The sequence below is a fragment of the Lycium barbarum genome, chromosome 2, assembly GCF_019175385.1.
Source record: "Lycium barbarum isolate Lr01 chromosome 2, ASM1917538v2, whole genome shotgun sequence".
Taxonomy (NCBI): Eukaryota; Viridiplantae; Streptophyta; class Magnoliopsida; order Solanales; family Solanaceae; genus Lycium; species Lycium barbarum.
In genome coordinates this window covers 128,109,909-128,123,472 of record NC_083338.1, presented here as the reverse complement: position 1 = coordinate 128,123,472, position 13,564 = coordinate 128,109,909, and the positions used below count along the sequence as shown (strand labels likewise).

Genomic DNA, 13,564 nt, shown 5'->3' with positions numbered 1-13,564 from the left:
CAGAACCCCAATTCTTGTGAAAACTTAGCAAACAATCGATTGTTGCTTAAGCAAATAGTAGTTGTTTATGAAACTGTTGGTTGTTTACATTAGAACTTATCGAACGGGTCATTGGATGTTCAATTGTTATCAAGTGAATACGTTGATGTTCAAATATTCATATAATCAAACAACATTGATTCCATTATCACTAGATTAGTAAGTTATTGTTAAACTATTGGTAGAGTCAATAAATTTTGCGATCAATTGTGATATTATTAATAAATTGGGTTTAATCACTCATTGGACGACTCGTTTAATATTTAATTGTTATCAAGTGAATACGTTGACGTTCAAATATTCATATAATCAAGTAACATTGATTCTATTATCACTAGATCAATAAGTTATTATTAAACTATTAGCAGAGTCAATCAATTTTGCGATCAATTGTGATATTATTAATAAGTTGGGTTTAACCACTCATTGGGCGACTCGTTTGACATTTAATTGTTATCAAGTGAATACGTTGATGTTCAAATAATCATATAATCAAACAACATTCATTCCATTATCACTAGATCAGTAAGTTATTGTTAAACTATTAGTAGAGTCAATCAATTTTGCGATCAATTATGATATTATTAATAAGTTGGGTTTAATAATTCATTGAACGACTCGTTTGATATTTAATTATTATCAAGTCAATAAGTTGATGTTCTAATATTCATATAATCAAACAACATTGATTCCATTATCACTGGATCAGTAAATTTTTGTTTAAACTATTAGTATAGTCAATTAATTGATGATAAAATTAATAAGTTGGATTTAATAACTCATCAAATGACTAGTTTTTACAAGAAACAAGGTTTTTATATTAGTTAATTTCCATTTGTGATCAATCAATTAATTTCCAATTGAGTTCATGTATAAGCAATACTGAGTTGCTTAAACAACTTCGTGTTGTTTATTATAAGCAGTTTTTATTTATTTAAACAACTACTAGTTGTTTACCTAGTTTTAATGAGATGAAGGTTATTGTATAAGCAACAAGAAATTGTTTAAGCAACCAATAGTTGCTTGCGTATTTTTTTAAGAAAAAACGTACATTTTTTTTTTTTTGGATTTTTGTGTAAATTAAAAAACTTAGGAGTTTTTGTCCCTTTTACCTAATTTTTAGAACTTGAATCCTAAATAAGTAACTTAAAAGTCTCTTTTAATAAAATGCCCCAAGTAAACAAAGACACAATGCTTTGACGTACTAGGCCAAAGAGAAACCCAAAACTTCAGTACTTACGATTTAGGAGAGAAGATACTGACATGCAGGGCCTAGACAAAAACATGTCAAGCCCAACAAGTAAAAGCTTGACTTGAATTGGGTAGGGGCCGCGCGAACGCAGGCCCCCGCTGCCACAAACTATGACGTAGGCTCGACCTCTTGGGCCGACCTTAGGCGGGCGCCCCTCCAAAGTGCAATGGAGGTCACCAACCTAGGCCATGGGCCTTCATGATCACCCATTGACCCCGTCCAGGTAAGTATGTTTCAACGTTGCTCCCTCTTCCTTTTTATATCACTCCAGCACCTTTCCTGTCTTTGTTTCTGCTGATGTGGGACAAAACTGACACACTAGTTATCTGCCCTCCTCAGTCCTTATATCTGAAACGGAGAAGCTCTTTGTTACTGCTATTTTTTTTCTTTTTTTCGTTTCGTTTTTAAAACTGCCTCTCTTTAAACCAGAAATGAAGCAGTAACTATAGAATAAGTAACTTTTTAATTAACTAAATGTTCAAGATTTACAATTGCACTGAATAAATGCAAGCCATAACCTGAGGATCAACTTTTAAATATGTTGGATCTTCAATTTCCATGGCTACAGGAAGTACTGACTACTGACCCAAAAGTGCAGAATTTTGATTAGAGGTTGGCTACATTAATAGCTTCTATATGATGTTTTACAGCTGGTAGAAAGCTTTATCTTGTGAGAATGCTTGTGTAGGTTGATTCCGATCATCAATACTCTCCGATCCCCTTTTAATGTATCCAGCAGTACCCGAGACTACTTTGTCTAACTGTATATTCCTTTCATTCTTTTGTTTATTCCTCTGTTATTCATCACAGTTTTATGGAACTGGAGCAAGACGAAACTCCTGGCCGAACACAAGCTCCAATTACTGCAAGCATGAAACTAGAAGATGGAAAATTCAAAATATGGAGTTGGTTGAAGGAAGTGAAAGGACGATGAGGTGGAAGCTAATCTAATATAAATTCAGGGTCATCCATTTTTGCATATAATATGTATAGTGCCAAATTCAAACATGGACAACCACGGTATAGCAGCGACCATGGTCGTCATGAATTCTGATTCTAAGCATTTCATAATGAAATAATGAACATTATTCTTGTTGACAAGAAAAGCTAAATGCAATACCCAACAATTTTAGCTACAACCCATGTATATAAAATCCTTGTTAACTAATGGTAATGAGTAAAGGAAGACACATTAAAGCACAAACTGTTAAGACTGCAATACTCTCAAACCAAATACTCTAGGAATAAAGAGCAATCCACCAGCACCTGATGGCCAGCCATGAGTTCAGTAGTAACAGCTCTGAACCACCCTATATGATTTACAACATTGACGAAATTTCATTAAAGATGAGAATAATCATGATGCAGTCCAGCTCCCCCAACTATCCATCAGCTGTGTGGAGAAACTAAGCACTCTCCAGTTGATATTTGTATTTGAAAGCTGTTACTAACTCGCAAATATCAAAGTCCTTGTGGTAACTTGGATGCTTGAGTTGTGGGAGATAATTGAACATACTTTCAAGCGGCAGTAACTTCGCGTCCAGATCCGACTAAGTCAACTGGCATCAGCAACAGCAGATTCTCTCCACATAACAAAGCCTAGGTAAGCTTCATATATATTATCACTGCCGAAGCTGACATTTTCCAGTTCCAGCACAAACTGAACACTCATCTGCTTTCCCGGCAATATGACTCAAGCAATGATTGATCCTATGATTCACAACATCCTGTAATAACAATATTCAAGAATTAGAATTTTAACCTACAAGTTTGCTATAGAAGAATTTCAATGAAAAGAACATTTAGTTGTTTCTAAATCAACCTTCTAGGATTAAAATTTCAACCAAACAGCTTTAGTAGGTAAGGGATGTCAATGCAAAAACATCTGACCATCACGGTCTTTCCCAGGAAACAAAAGCTTGCTAGTTACTTGAGCAACAAAAGTGTTGGGAACGAAATAGGAGTTCTATTACAAGTGCCAGTAGCCGACGAAGAAAAGGCAAACTGCAAACCAATCAAAATAACAAAACCTCAGGTAGGCAAGAACTGGTATAGGGCCAGTGGCTGAGGAAAGAGGGGAATGTGAGCAACTATAAGAGCAAGGGTTGGTTGGATCTCACCGGCTTGAATGCAAATATGGAGTAGGAATAAGCTGAGGTTTCAATATTGTTGGATGACATATGTAAATAAAAAGAATAAATGGTGAAAAGGTAGAGCTAGAGAAGAAAATAAGTCTTACAACAAGTAATTCATGAAGGCCAAGAGGTGCAGTAATGACATAAGATATTCCTGGATGCTCTTTTGCAGCTTCATCTGTTAAAGAAGGTATATCCTGAAAAGGGAAAGGTCGTAAGCCTTTGCACCGAGCACCTTCGCTTTAACTCTAATAGTTTTTTTTTTAATAAGGTTGGCTTTAACTCTGATATCAGGTCAAGACCTAGCAATATGCATCATCGGCAAATTCTACATGGCTTGGCACAATTTCAGACGACATGAAATGAAAGATACCTGGTTCCAATGTCGTCCAGGAGAAAGGAAAAAGGGGCTCACAATAACTCGACGTGCTCCTTGTTGAACGCATAAACTAAACGCATCTCTGATAGATGGTTCTGCTAGCTCCTAATCGTCATTAAAGAGATACAGAGGAAATCTTTATCAAAGAAGAGATAAATATGAAAGTCCCAACTTTTTGAGAAGATTAAATAGAAAGGATAATAGAGAGATTAAGGCTGTGTCTGGAACTGGGTATTCTGAAGGATAAGAAAATAAATCTATATTTGTATTTGAAGGCTAGTGAAAACATTAGGATTTTCTTATTCCTAGTTTCCTACTACAATCTTACTCCTAAAAGCACCTCCCTACCCCCACCCCAACCAAAAAGAGGGGGTGGGGGAATCTCTCTATCCTCTCAGTGACGTCAATCTGCGTTTTTTTTTTCTCAGCAGGTAGATTTGATATCATTTCAACTACTGATTTCTTTTTTGGAAAAAGTTTTATTTTTTATTTTCCGTTGCCTTCGCTTTTAACATCCCAACATTAGGATTTTTTTTACTCCTATCACCACTTCCCAACCCCCCTAAAGGGATCCCTCTATCCTATCAATGAAAAGGTATACTTTCGATTTTTCGTTTTCCTTTGTTTTTGCTCTTTAACACCCAAACATACTTCAGACTTCTCATTTCTTATCCTTTTCCACTGCATTTTTTCCCTCGGTGGTATTCTAGTTCCAAGCAGAGTGTAAAACAAAGATAAATAGATAAGGAATCAAGAATTAAACGACGAAATAGACAGCAAGCTTGACAACAGAAATCATACAAAATGAGGAGGATAAAACATTCTTACCATGTGTGCAGGCTCCACAATGGGGTATTTGGTTCTCTCTCTAAACATTGCTACAAATTCATCTGACATTTATCATCAAAACTACAACTATAAGCAACGCATAAAATACCAGCAAGAAAATTGGAAAAAATTATGAAGGGTGCCAGAAACTAACTTAGCATAAGATTGGACTCCTTTCTGCGGGACCCATGATCCACAATTATCACTCCATCACCTTCTTCTATCCCATTCAACTCCTCCCTATTTGCAGTGGCCATACGATACCTTTGAGGTAAATATCTGGTTTTTGAGCTACCTTTATGCAATTTTACAAATTCAGGAACTGCAACTCCTGGTTTTCTAGCTGAGTATGTACTGGTTGAGCATTCATCGTTTCAACAACACAAAACAACATCAATTAAACATACGAACTTCCAGTTAAAGGTACCTTATGAACTGATAATACTAATCAAGAATTAAACTTTATGATAATTACAACATGAAGAATCTATTACATGAAACCAAGAAGTACAAATTACCTCCTCAAACTCAGATGAGAGGGCAAAGACAACGAATCCATCCACTTCTTCCTAGACCCATCAGATTATTCTTCCATTTTCCGGAACTAAAAGATACAATGAAGCTCCTTTCTATTTGTGGATTATGGCGTTGTAGAAGCCCAACTGAATCAGAAAAGCCTTGATATTATTGAAGAATTAACCTACACAGCCCCAAATTCAACCTCTTAAATTAAAAATAGCGGACATATATATAACACTATATAGATATAATTTATATTTATAATGAGTTTAAGTTCTGTACATTGATAGTGCATGCTTTTTACATTATCAGGCTCATTAATCTGCAACAATAGGTAACTTTTCCTAACAAATCTACTATAGTAAGCTGGATATTAGAATACTAACCTGCTACAATCGATTAGATTATAGTGATTGTATGGAAATTCTTTACACTGTCAATATATGTGTATATATAGGTATTTATCTCTTCAAGGTTCTCTCAACAGGAAGAAAAGTACACATGTTAGTAGTGATTTTTTTCCCTTTTGATAAGTCACATGGTAGTATTTCCCTAATTAGGAAAAATGAGAAAGGACGAAAAGATGTAGGAGACACGAGAATGATACTTTCAAGTTTCATTTACAGAACCATGGGAAAGATTGTCCAATTCATTCAAGTATCAACAAAAAGTTGGCGACGATCTTATACAGCCTCTAGAGGGTGGTCAGAAGTTTTCAGAACTGCAGCTACCTAACAGACAGAAACACTGAGAACTCTCTGCTTTCAAAATGAAAAAAAGGATATACTATGTGCAGCGAGACTAAAGATACCGTTTATTATCTGTTCCACATTGTTTCTAGACCTTAGCAGGCTCATTTCCTGTTTTGGGAAGGAATACACTGGATGATGCACAGATCTGAAAAGGAATTCAAGAGCTTGAAAATGATCGCAAACGAAGACATGTCGAACTCTTGGAACACTGTCCTAACGGCAAAATCTTGTGGACTCTCTCGTCAATTCTTTTTATGACCGAGAAATTTTTGGGATATTAGGCTCGTCACTCTGCTCTCTCCGCTTAAACACAAAACTTGGTCTAACAGCCAAGCTTCAAACTCGTGATGTGCACCTAGCCACCTAGCACATTTTGCTTTCAACATTGCACAACCTTTACTGTAGAACCAAGCCCCTAGGGCATGGGGATTCTCTTGGCATTTCCCAATAGCTTCTTATGAGAACAAACTGATTGTTGTAACTTCATAAACATTCTTTTCTATAGCTCAACTAATTCAGTGAAGGACAGGCAATTCCTTGGTGCCAGATAATAAGGCAACTTTCCTCTCACGGGTCAAGAAAAACACTGGCAGATATTGGACGGTAATTTATTCAGGTCATAAGATGGTAAGGCTTTCTCCTACATGCCAATTGTGTTTGAAAACGGGCACAGCAGACGACGTGCCTATTCGATATAGCTTAAGCTAGCCATTTTTTAACTGTGGCCGACAATTTCTTTTGAGAAGGAAATTATGCCACATCTTTATTTGGGTTTTCCTTTTCAATATTTTAGCACTTACTTCCTTTAATCTTGTTCTTTTTACTTCTCAAGAGTCAAAGCAGTAAATAAATGTATAACAGAATCATTCGAAATAAAATGAAATGGTACTTCCAAATAGTGTTCAACCTTTTTTTTTTTTTTTTAAAAGTAAATGTTCCGCTTGTTTCTCAAATGGGGCTTCATTTATGACATATTTCAACATTGTTTAAAGCCTAAATAGCTTTTATGGACCTCTATGAGCTCCTAAAATATATTTTAGTCATGGCCACTGGCCCTGTTGGTCCTATACATGTGATCTGCTATGAGGAAATTGCAATATCTAAATGGTGATGGAGCAGCAGTCACCCACTTACAAAATCTAGCCAAAAATCTAGTGATAAATGTTAATACAGCTTCTATAAAATTCAAGATATTTCATCGAATCATGGGATGAAGAGATTCTACTTGTCTCCTGAACTAAATTCAGTCGCAATTCATATGAAATTCCCAAAAGTGGAATCAAAGTTCCAATCCTCAATGATACTACTACACATTAGGTCAAACCACAACCAAATCTAAGTTTAGCAAAAATCTGAAAGGTGGTTGATTTTCCAGTACAAGATTCAAGCAAGACTGACTAACTCCCACAACACCTAATAAACATAGGTATATGTATTGCATGTTGAGAATATAATTAAATATTAAAAGTATACTCTCTCGGGCAAAAAAAAAAAAGCCCGCACGTGAAGGGACTCGTTGAGAATATAATTAAATATTAAAAGTATGCTTTCTCTGGCCAAAAAAAAAAGCCCGCACGTGAGGGACGTGTTGAGAATATAATTAAATATTAAAAGTAGGTTGTTAAGTTTAACATGAGATGATCACACACTTGAACATTGCATTAATCTCTTTTTTTTTTTTTTTTTTTCATTTTCTTGGATAATCTTAGAGGAAACTAACGGTAATATATATACTTACCGGTAGACATCAAAACTTTGTAAACATCACGCAAACAAGAGCTCACATTAGCTTGTAAAATAGCAAAGAGGATTGGAAGGAGAGTGACGTGGCGTTTTGTCGGAGATGTAGCAATGCCGAAATGTTAAGCGGAGAGGAAATCCGGGTTTTGTTGTGGTATTACAACAAACGGTTCGAATCTAAAATTTGCCAGCCCAAACATAATAAGAGAAGGCCCCAAAAATGGTCAATTCGGACGAATGGCCCTATTGAGGGGTGGTCTTTAATTTTTGGCCCTCAAGTCACTGGTCTTTAATTTTTGGGCAAAACACATAAACAAGCCCTTTAACTTGGCGCGAGCTAGCAACTATGACCTTAAACTTTGCTAGTGCACAAGTAGGCACTTAAACTTGCTAAAAGTCAATCATTTAAACACAAATGCTGACGTGGTGCTGACGTGACACATAATTTTATTCAGTGCTATGTCACTGCCACATCAGCGTCACGTCAGCATATGTGTTTATATGTTCAACTTTTGGCAAGTTTAAGTGTCAACTTGTGCACTAGCAAAGTTTAAGGTCATAGTTGCCAACTCGCGCCAAGTTAAAGGGCTTGTTTATGTATTGTGCCTAACCTAATTTCGCAAGCAAAGTTTCGTAGAAACTACGTCTTTTCGAACAAAGTTACATAGAAACTATTCTTTATCCGGCATAGTTCCGTAGAAATTAAGTTATCTACATTACTTAAACCGGACAAAGCATAATTTCTATGTAACTTTATCTGAAAAGGCATAATTTTTATGAAACTTTGCCTTGCGATTTTTTTTTTTTTCCAACTTTGCTATGGATGAACCCAGAGTCTGATTTTATAGATCAGCGAAAAAGGTACTCTGACCCTCACAATTTTCATTTAATGAGAATTAAGGCCAAAATGAAAGAACGTTAATTTGAGGGACAAAATTAAGAACCAGTCCATATGAAGGGAATCCCCGTGAAAAAAATGATTAGAGGCGTCAGCCCAATTTTGAATGGTGTAACCGGGTTGCTTATCGGGCGGATTGGGCGGATAACTATGCTTAACGGTTTGGCTTAACGGTTTTCGAATTTTAAAAGTACTAATCCGCTAGCCAACCGATAAGATATCGGTTGGTTCGGTATCGGGTTAGCAATTATCGGACGGTTATCGGGCAGTGTATCGGTTAAATTACGTAACTACTATCTTTTTTTTTTGCCTTGAAAAACAAACGTTTTATTCATAATTTAACAACTAGGAAGTCAATTAAGCCCCATAGCCACAGGGCAGGTTTTAACAGTTAAGAATTCACAAGTTTAATCTCAACCCTTTCGATGGTGATCACTTCACCACCTTTCTCTGGAACCACAATTATTGCAATAGTAAATTCCAACACAAAATAATAATAATGATGATAATTGTAACACCCCGCATCTTGGAGCTGAGTTTAAGCTCATATCATTAGAGTTCTAGTGGAAACACTAAAGGTTTGAACGTTTTGCGAAAATGGTTGATAGGCCTATTTCGGGCAGCGATAACTCCTTGATCAGTTTGGAATTTGGGAAAGTACCCTCAATGAGGTTGTAGTATGTAGAAATACCTTTCTAACGATATAAGTACCAAGCCAATCAGAGATCGGAGCAAGGAGATATGATCGTCTCAATATGGCTAATAGTGAGGCACTTGAAATCCTATAGAATCGGCTAAGTTTTCGATACGTTTGCCTTCCAGTAAACTTTCGTAAAATTCAGTTGGGAATTTGGGAAAGCTTCCTTGATGAAAGTTGTAGCCCTTTGAAATAGATTTCCAACGGTATATTATGGGGGTCAAACGAAAATATGTGCAAGAAGTTATGCCCATTTTACCGAACGCTGTGCAGAACCGACACCTGTCGCTTCTCGGGGCGCGTGAGAGAGTACGCGATGGTCCCGCTTCGCGGACCGATTGCGCAACTCTGAGTTTTTAGCTGCAGAAAGTTGCGCGATGCATCCGCATCGCGGAACCATCGCGAAACAGGTCAATTTCGGGTCAAAAGTCGGGCTTACGCGTTTTCTTGTTATATTTGGGGTTGGGGTTTATTTCCCCAACACCCCATTCACGAAAATTCTCTCTAAACTCATAGATAACAAGCCCCAACCCTCAAGATCTTCCAAGGTAAGTTTTTATCATGATTCTAGGTTGAATTTAAGTCCCTAATCCCTTTCTAACTTGAGTAAACTCTTCTACTCCATAGAGTTAGGATTGGAACATTTTTGTTGGATGTGGAAACCCTAGAACCCGAATTCAAGAGGATTGGACTTCAAAAAGGTAATGTTTCTATCCCTAATCATTTATAGTTGTGAATTGATGAATTCTTGGGAGAATAATAATTGGGTTTGATGAAGAGAATTATATGAACTATGCTAGAATTGTTAGATTGTTGACTTAGGATTGTTGTATTCATATGGGTGATGAAGAATGATGTTAAGTACATCTAATTGAGATTGTAGAATTAGCTAGAAGTAATAGAATGGGGATTTGGTGAAGAAAACACCATTAATGAGGGTTGTGGAGCTTCATGCCCACCAAGTGTTTGATAAAATGCTTAGATGAACAAAGCATGGATATTGTTGCTAATATAAAATCCCTATGACCTGTATTGCTATAGATTAAAGTTGAAGGGATTGGAGGACATTGTGATACGCTCAAAAGCAGGAAGTTAAGGTATGTAGAACTTCCATCCACATGTGGGAATCTCTACGTTCTTCCCCATGATCCGTTTCGTAAAATCTATGAAGTTCAAATCCTAGGGCATTAAACCCAACATATTGGTAGCCCGTAATTATGTATGTATGTACATGAATTTTGTATCTATATTCGTTGTTGTATTCCTAATCTTCCATTATGGTTATTAGGAACCCTAGCTTAATCCATGAATCATGAATTCTTCCTCATGTGTTCTCATTATGTTCATATGAAACTTTATGATTTTATTTTGCAAGTTACAATCACGTTTTCAAGTCAATTACATATATATGATTATGACTATTGTTGTTACTCATGAATCGAGAATATGTTTACAAGCTATTTCATGAAACCATCTTTTACAAGTTATTTCGTGAAATCATTATTACAAGACAAGTACAAGTTAATTCACGAAAATCATGGACTTCTTAGCCAACTATATTATGTTAATGTTTTTGGGAGTTGCACAAATTACCGAGAAGGCTCAGATAGCCTGAAACTACGTAGCCACCGTAGGACAAGGATCGCTCCGCCCAGATAAGACGATACCTTAATTTTACACTGAATGGATCCATCAGGCACGTTACCACCTTATACCCTGGCAAGGTATAGGGGCTCTGCTGGTCCGGCGATGTACCAGACTCCACGTACCCACGTGGTGATATCATATGTCGGTTTATGAAATGCTCTCCCTACTTATCATGTTTTACTTATGTTATATATATACATATGTACTCATGCTCATGTTCATGTCCAGGTTTTCAGTTTCAGTCCTTATCATGTTATTCCATGTCCCATATTGTTTCTTTCGGTTGCTTTACATACCAGTACATTCAATGTGCTGACGTCCCCTTTTATTGCCCGGGGGCCTGCATTTCACGATGCAGGTACTGATATACAGGACGACACATCTGCTCAGTAGGACAACATTCGTATCAGCTTATTGGTAAGCCCCATCTCAATCCGTCCCCGCACCGATAAGCCGTTAACTACAAAATTTTAATCCATTCCCCAACCGCTAATCCGATAGACCACTACCAATAAGCCAATTTTACGGTTGGGTTATCGATGGCGGTTCGGTTTTGAACAGCCCTCCACAAGGCCCACAACCTCGGACCTCTACTCATTGAATTTGTTAGGAATAATTACCTGGCATAATTACTTCTAAGAGGTAATTATTTATAATAACTACCTTTTAGTAGCTACAGTGATTTTTTAAATTACCATTCATAACTATACCAAAATAGATCAAGCTTTTGTGGCCGGAGTGGTTATTAAGTGTGGTTCTGTCCCTGCCCGCCAGGTTCGAACCCAGCCAACCGTGTATTTCGCTCATATTATATCTGATATGTATTTAGCCTGAGTGTCTTGTATCTGAATGTATATGAAGCCAAATACATTTAGATACAAGACAAGAAGCTCAAATATATATGAGATACAAGATATGTGAGCCAAATACATATGAGATACATTCAAATAAAGTTCAAATATATGTGACATCAGATACAACTGAACATGTACAGTCAAAGACAACGAAAATGTATACTCAAATACAACGAAAATACTATCAAATACATGCAAATAGCTACGAATGATAATTTCAAAAAGACAGCTACGAATGGTAAGAAGAGACAATAAGATATAGGTATTTATATAAGTTTACCTTGAGCTAAACATTTTGGGCCATATTAAAAGATGTAATATTGGGCCAAGAGTAACGGGTCGATAACTACAAAAACTAAAACCCTAGGTAATATGTACCAGTAAAATCAGTGCTTTAGATTTCCGCCTCTTTGTTTCTCACTCTTTGTGTAGCCGAGTCAAAGTGTAAGCGCCTCGTTGTTCTTGACTCTGCATTTCTCTCATTAGCTCATATTGCTCTTTGTATTAATATCTGCATTCGTTAAACAAAAAATGTGAAATTACCTGACAAACATGGAGGTTTTTTTTTTTTTTTTTTTAATGTAAAATCTATGCAAGTGATGATTAGTTTGAATAGGGACTTGAAATATGAAAGTAAGAATTTAGGGAGTAAAGAATGCTATAGAATTAGTTATGTGTATGGGTTGATGTGGATTTCGTTTCTTATTCGTTGAGGTCTAGGATAAAGGAATCATTGTTCTTGTGATCAGATGGTATTAACGGTGTTTGTGTAGCTGTATATTCGTAATTATATTGTGTTGTCGTGATTTCTGCAGTTTGCTGGACTGCTTCTACTCTATAGTTACTAATACCTGTGATTTTATCCTGATAACTAGTTGTTTTGCGGAAATCAGTTATATGTTCTTACAGATATGATTTTTTTTTGGTTGGGTTTTTGGAGCTATTCGTGTTGTGTGTTTTTAGAAGGTGTACCTAATTATTGCATATATTGGATACATTTTGATAATAAAAGATGTTTAGAATTAGCTGATGGGATGCTTTAAATTAGAGTTGCGAGGCTCATTTCCGTTTACTTCCTCTTTGTGTCTGAAGCACGTATTTTAATTAATCTCGTCATGTTATGATGGAAAGGAAAAAAAACTGAAATAATATTATATTCTTACAAACTGGAAATAACCAAAAGAAAATTGTGAAGAACGTAAACACCTATCTTGTTGTGTCTCATATGTTTGTGTACAGAGATTGTAATTTTGTTTGTTCTTGATGGATATTTGGGATTCCATTGTTTCAATACTGTTAATCATGTTTTTTTGGACCCCCTTTCCACGTTTGCATGTTGTTTTAGTTGGTGGATTTAGAATAAGTGCATGAAGTTAGTTTTGTATTATTATTGTAATATAAATTATATATTTGTGAGTTGTGACTCTATTATGGTAATGACTTTTTAATCATATGATCTATTACAACTAGAGTATATCAGAAATTGTTATAAATGATATAGTTTAATTTGGGAAGCCTAGTTATATAAAGTTCTTGACTGTTTGTGTTTACTTTTTAAGGCAAGATTAGCTTTTATACATGTATAACTGTCAATTAACCCTTTTTTTTGTTTTTCATACATATTTAATTTAATAAACCAAATGACATTTGGGTCCATGTGAAAGGATTGGATCCTGGCCAAAGTCGAACTGCCTTCTGGTTGTTGAGAACAACAAAACCTAAACCATATGTCTTTTACAAATAAATCCAATGATGAAGCTAAATTAGGCCCTCAATCCAACAATCCACCTTTGTGCTCCTCACTTTTACACAATGGCTAACTAG

At 36.1% G+C, this 13,564-nt stretch overlaps 1 protein-coding gene and 1 non-coding gene across 6 annotated transcripts; both read right to left on the bottom strand.

Moving 5' to 3' along the window:
• Nucleotides 1–1,361: 1,361 nt before the first annotated feature.
• Nucleotides 1,362–1,522, bottom strand: LOC132629467 (U1 spliceosomal RNA). Its single transcript, XR_009578247.1, has one exon. It is a non-coding gene; the product is annotated as a U1 spliceosomal RNA (small nuclear RNA).
• A 757-nt stretch (nt 1,523–2,279) lies between these two features.
• Nucleotides 2,280–7,811, bottom strand: LOC132627168 (sirohydrochlorin ferrochelatase, chloroplastic-like). Of its 5 annotated transcripts, none has more exons than XM_060342342.1 (7): nt 7,643–7,810; nt 5,152–5,333; nt 4,788–4,991; nt 4,634–4,695; nt 3,800–3,910; nt 3,531–3,623; nt 2,280–3,018 (listed from the first exon to the last, which is right to left on the bottom strand). In XM_060342342.1, exons 3-7 carry the CDS (start codon nt 4,888–4,890, stop codon nt 2,914–2,916), a joined length of 474 nt encoding a protein of 157 aa, XP_060198325.1. In that variant the 5' UTR covers nt 4,891–4,991; nt 5,152–5,333; nt 7,643–7,810; the 3' UTR covers nt 2,280–2,913. The 5 variants fall into 5 exon arrangements, with proteins under 5 accessions (XP_060198325.1, XP_060198321.1, XP_060198322.1 ...); XM_060342338.1 differs by having other exon boundaries at nt 4,788–4,987; XM_060342339.1 differs by having other exon boundaries at nt 4,788–4,987; nt 5,152–5,295.
• Between the last annotated feature and the right edge of the window lie 5,753 nt (nt 7,812–13,564).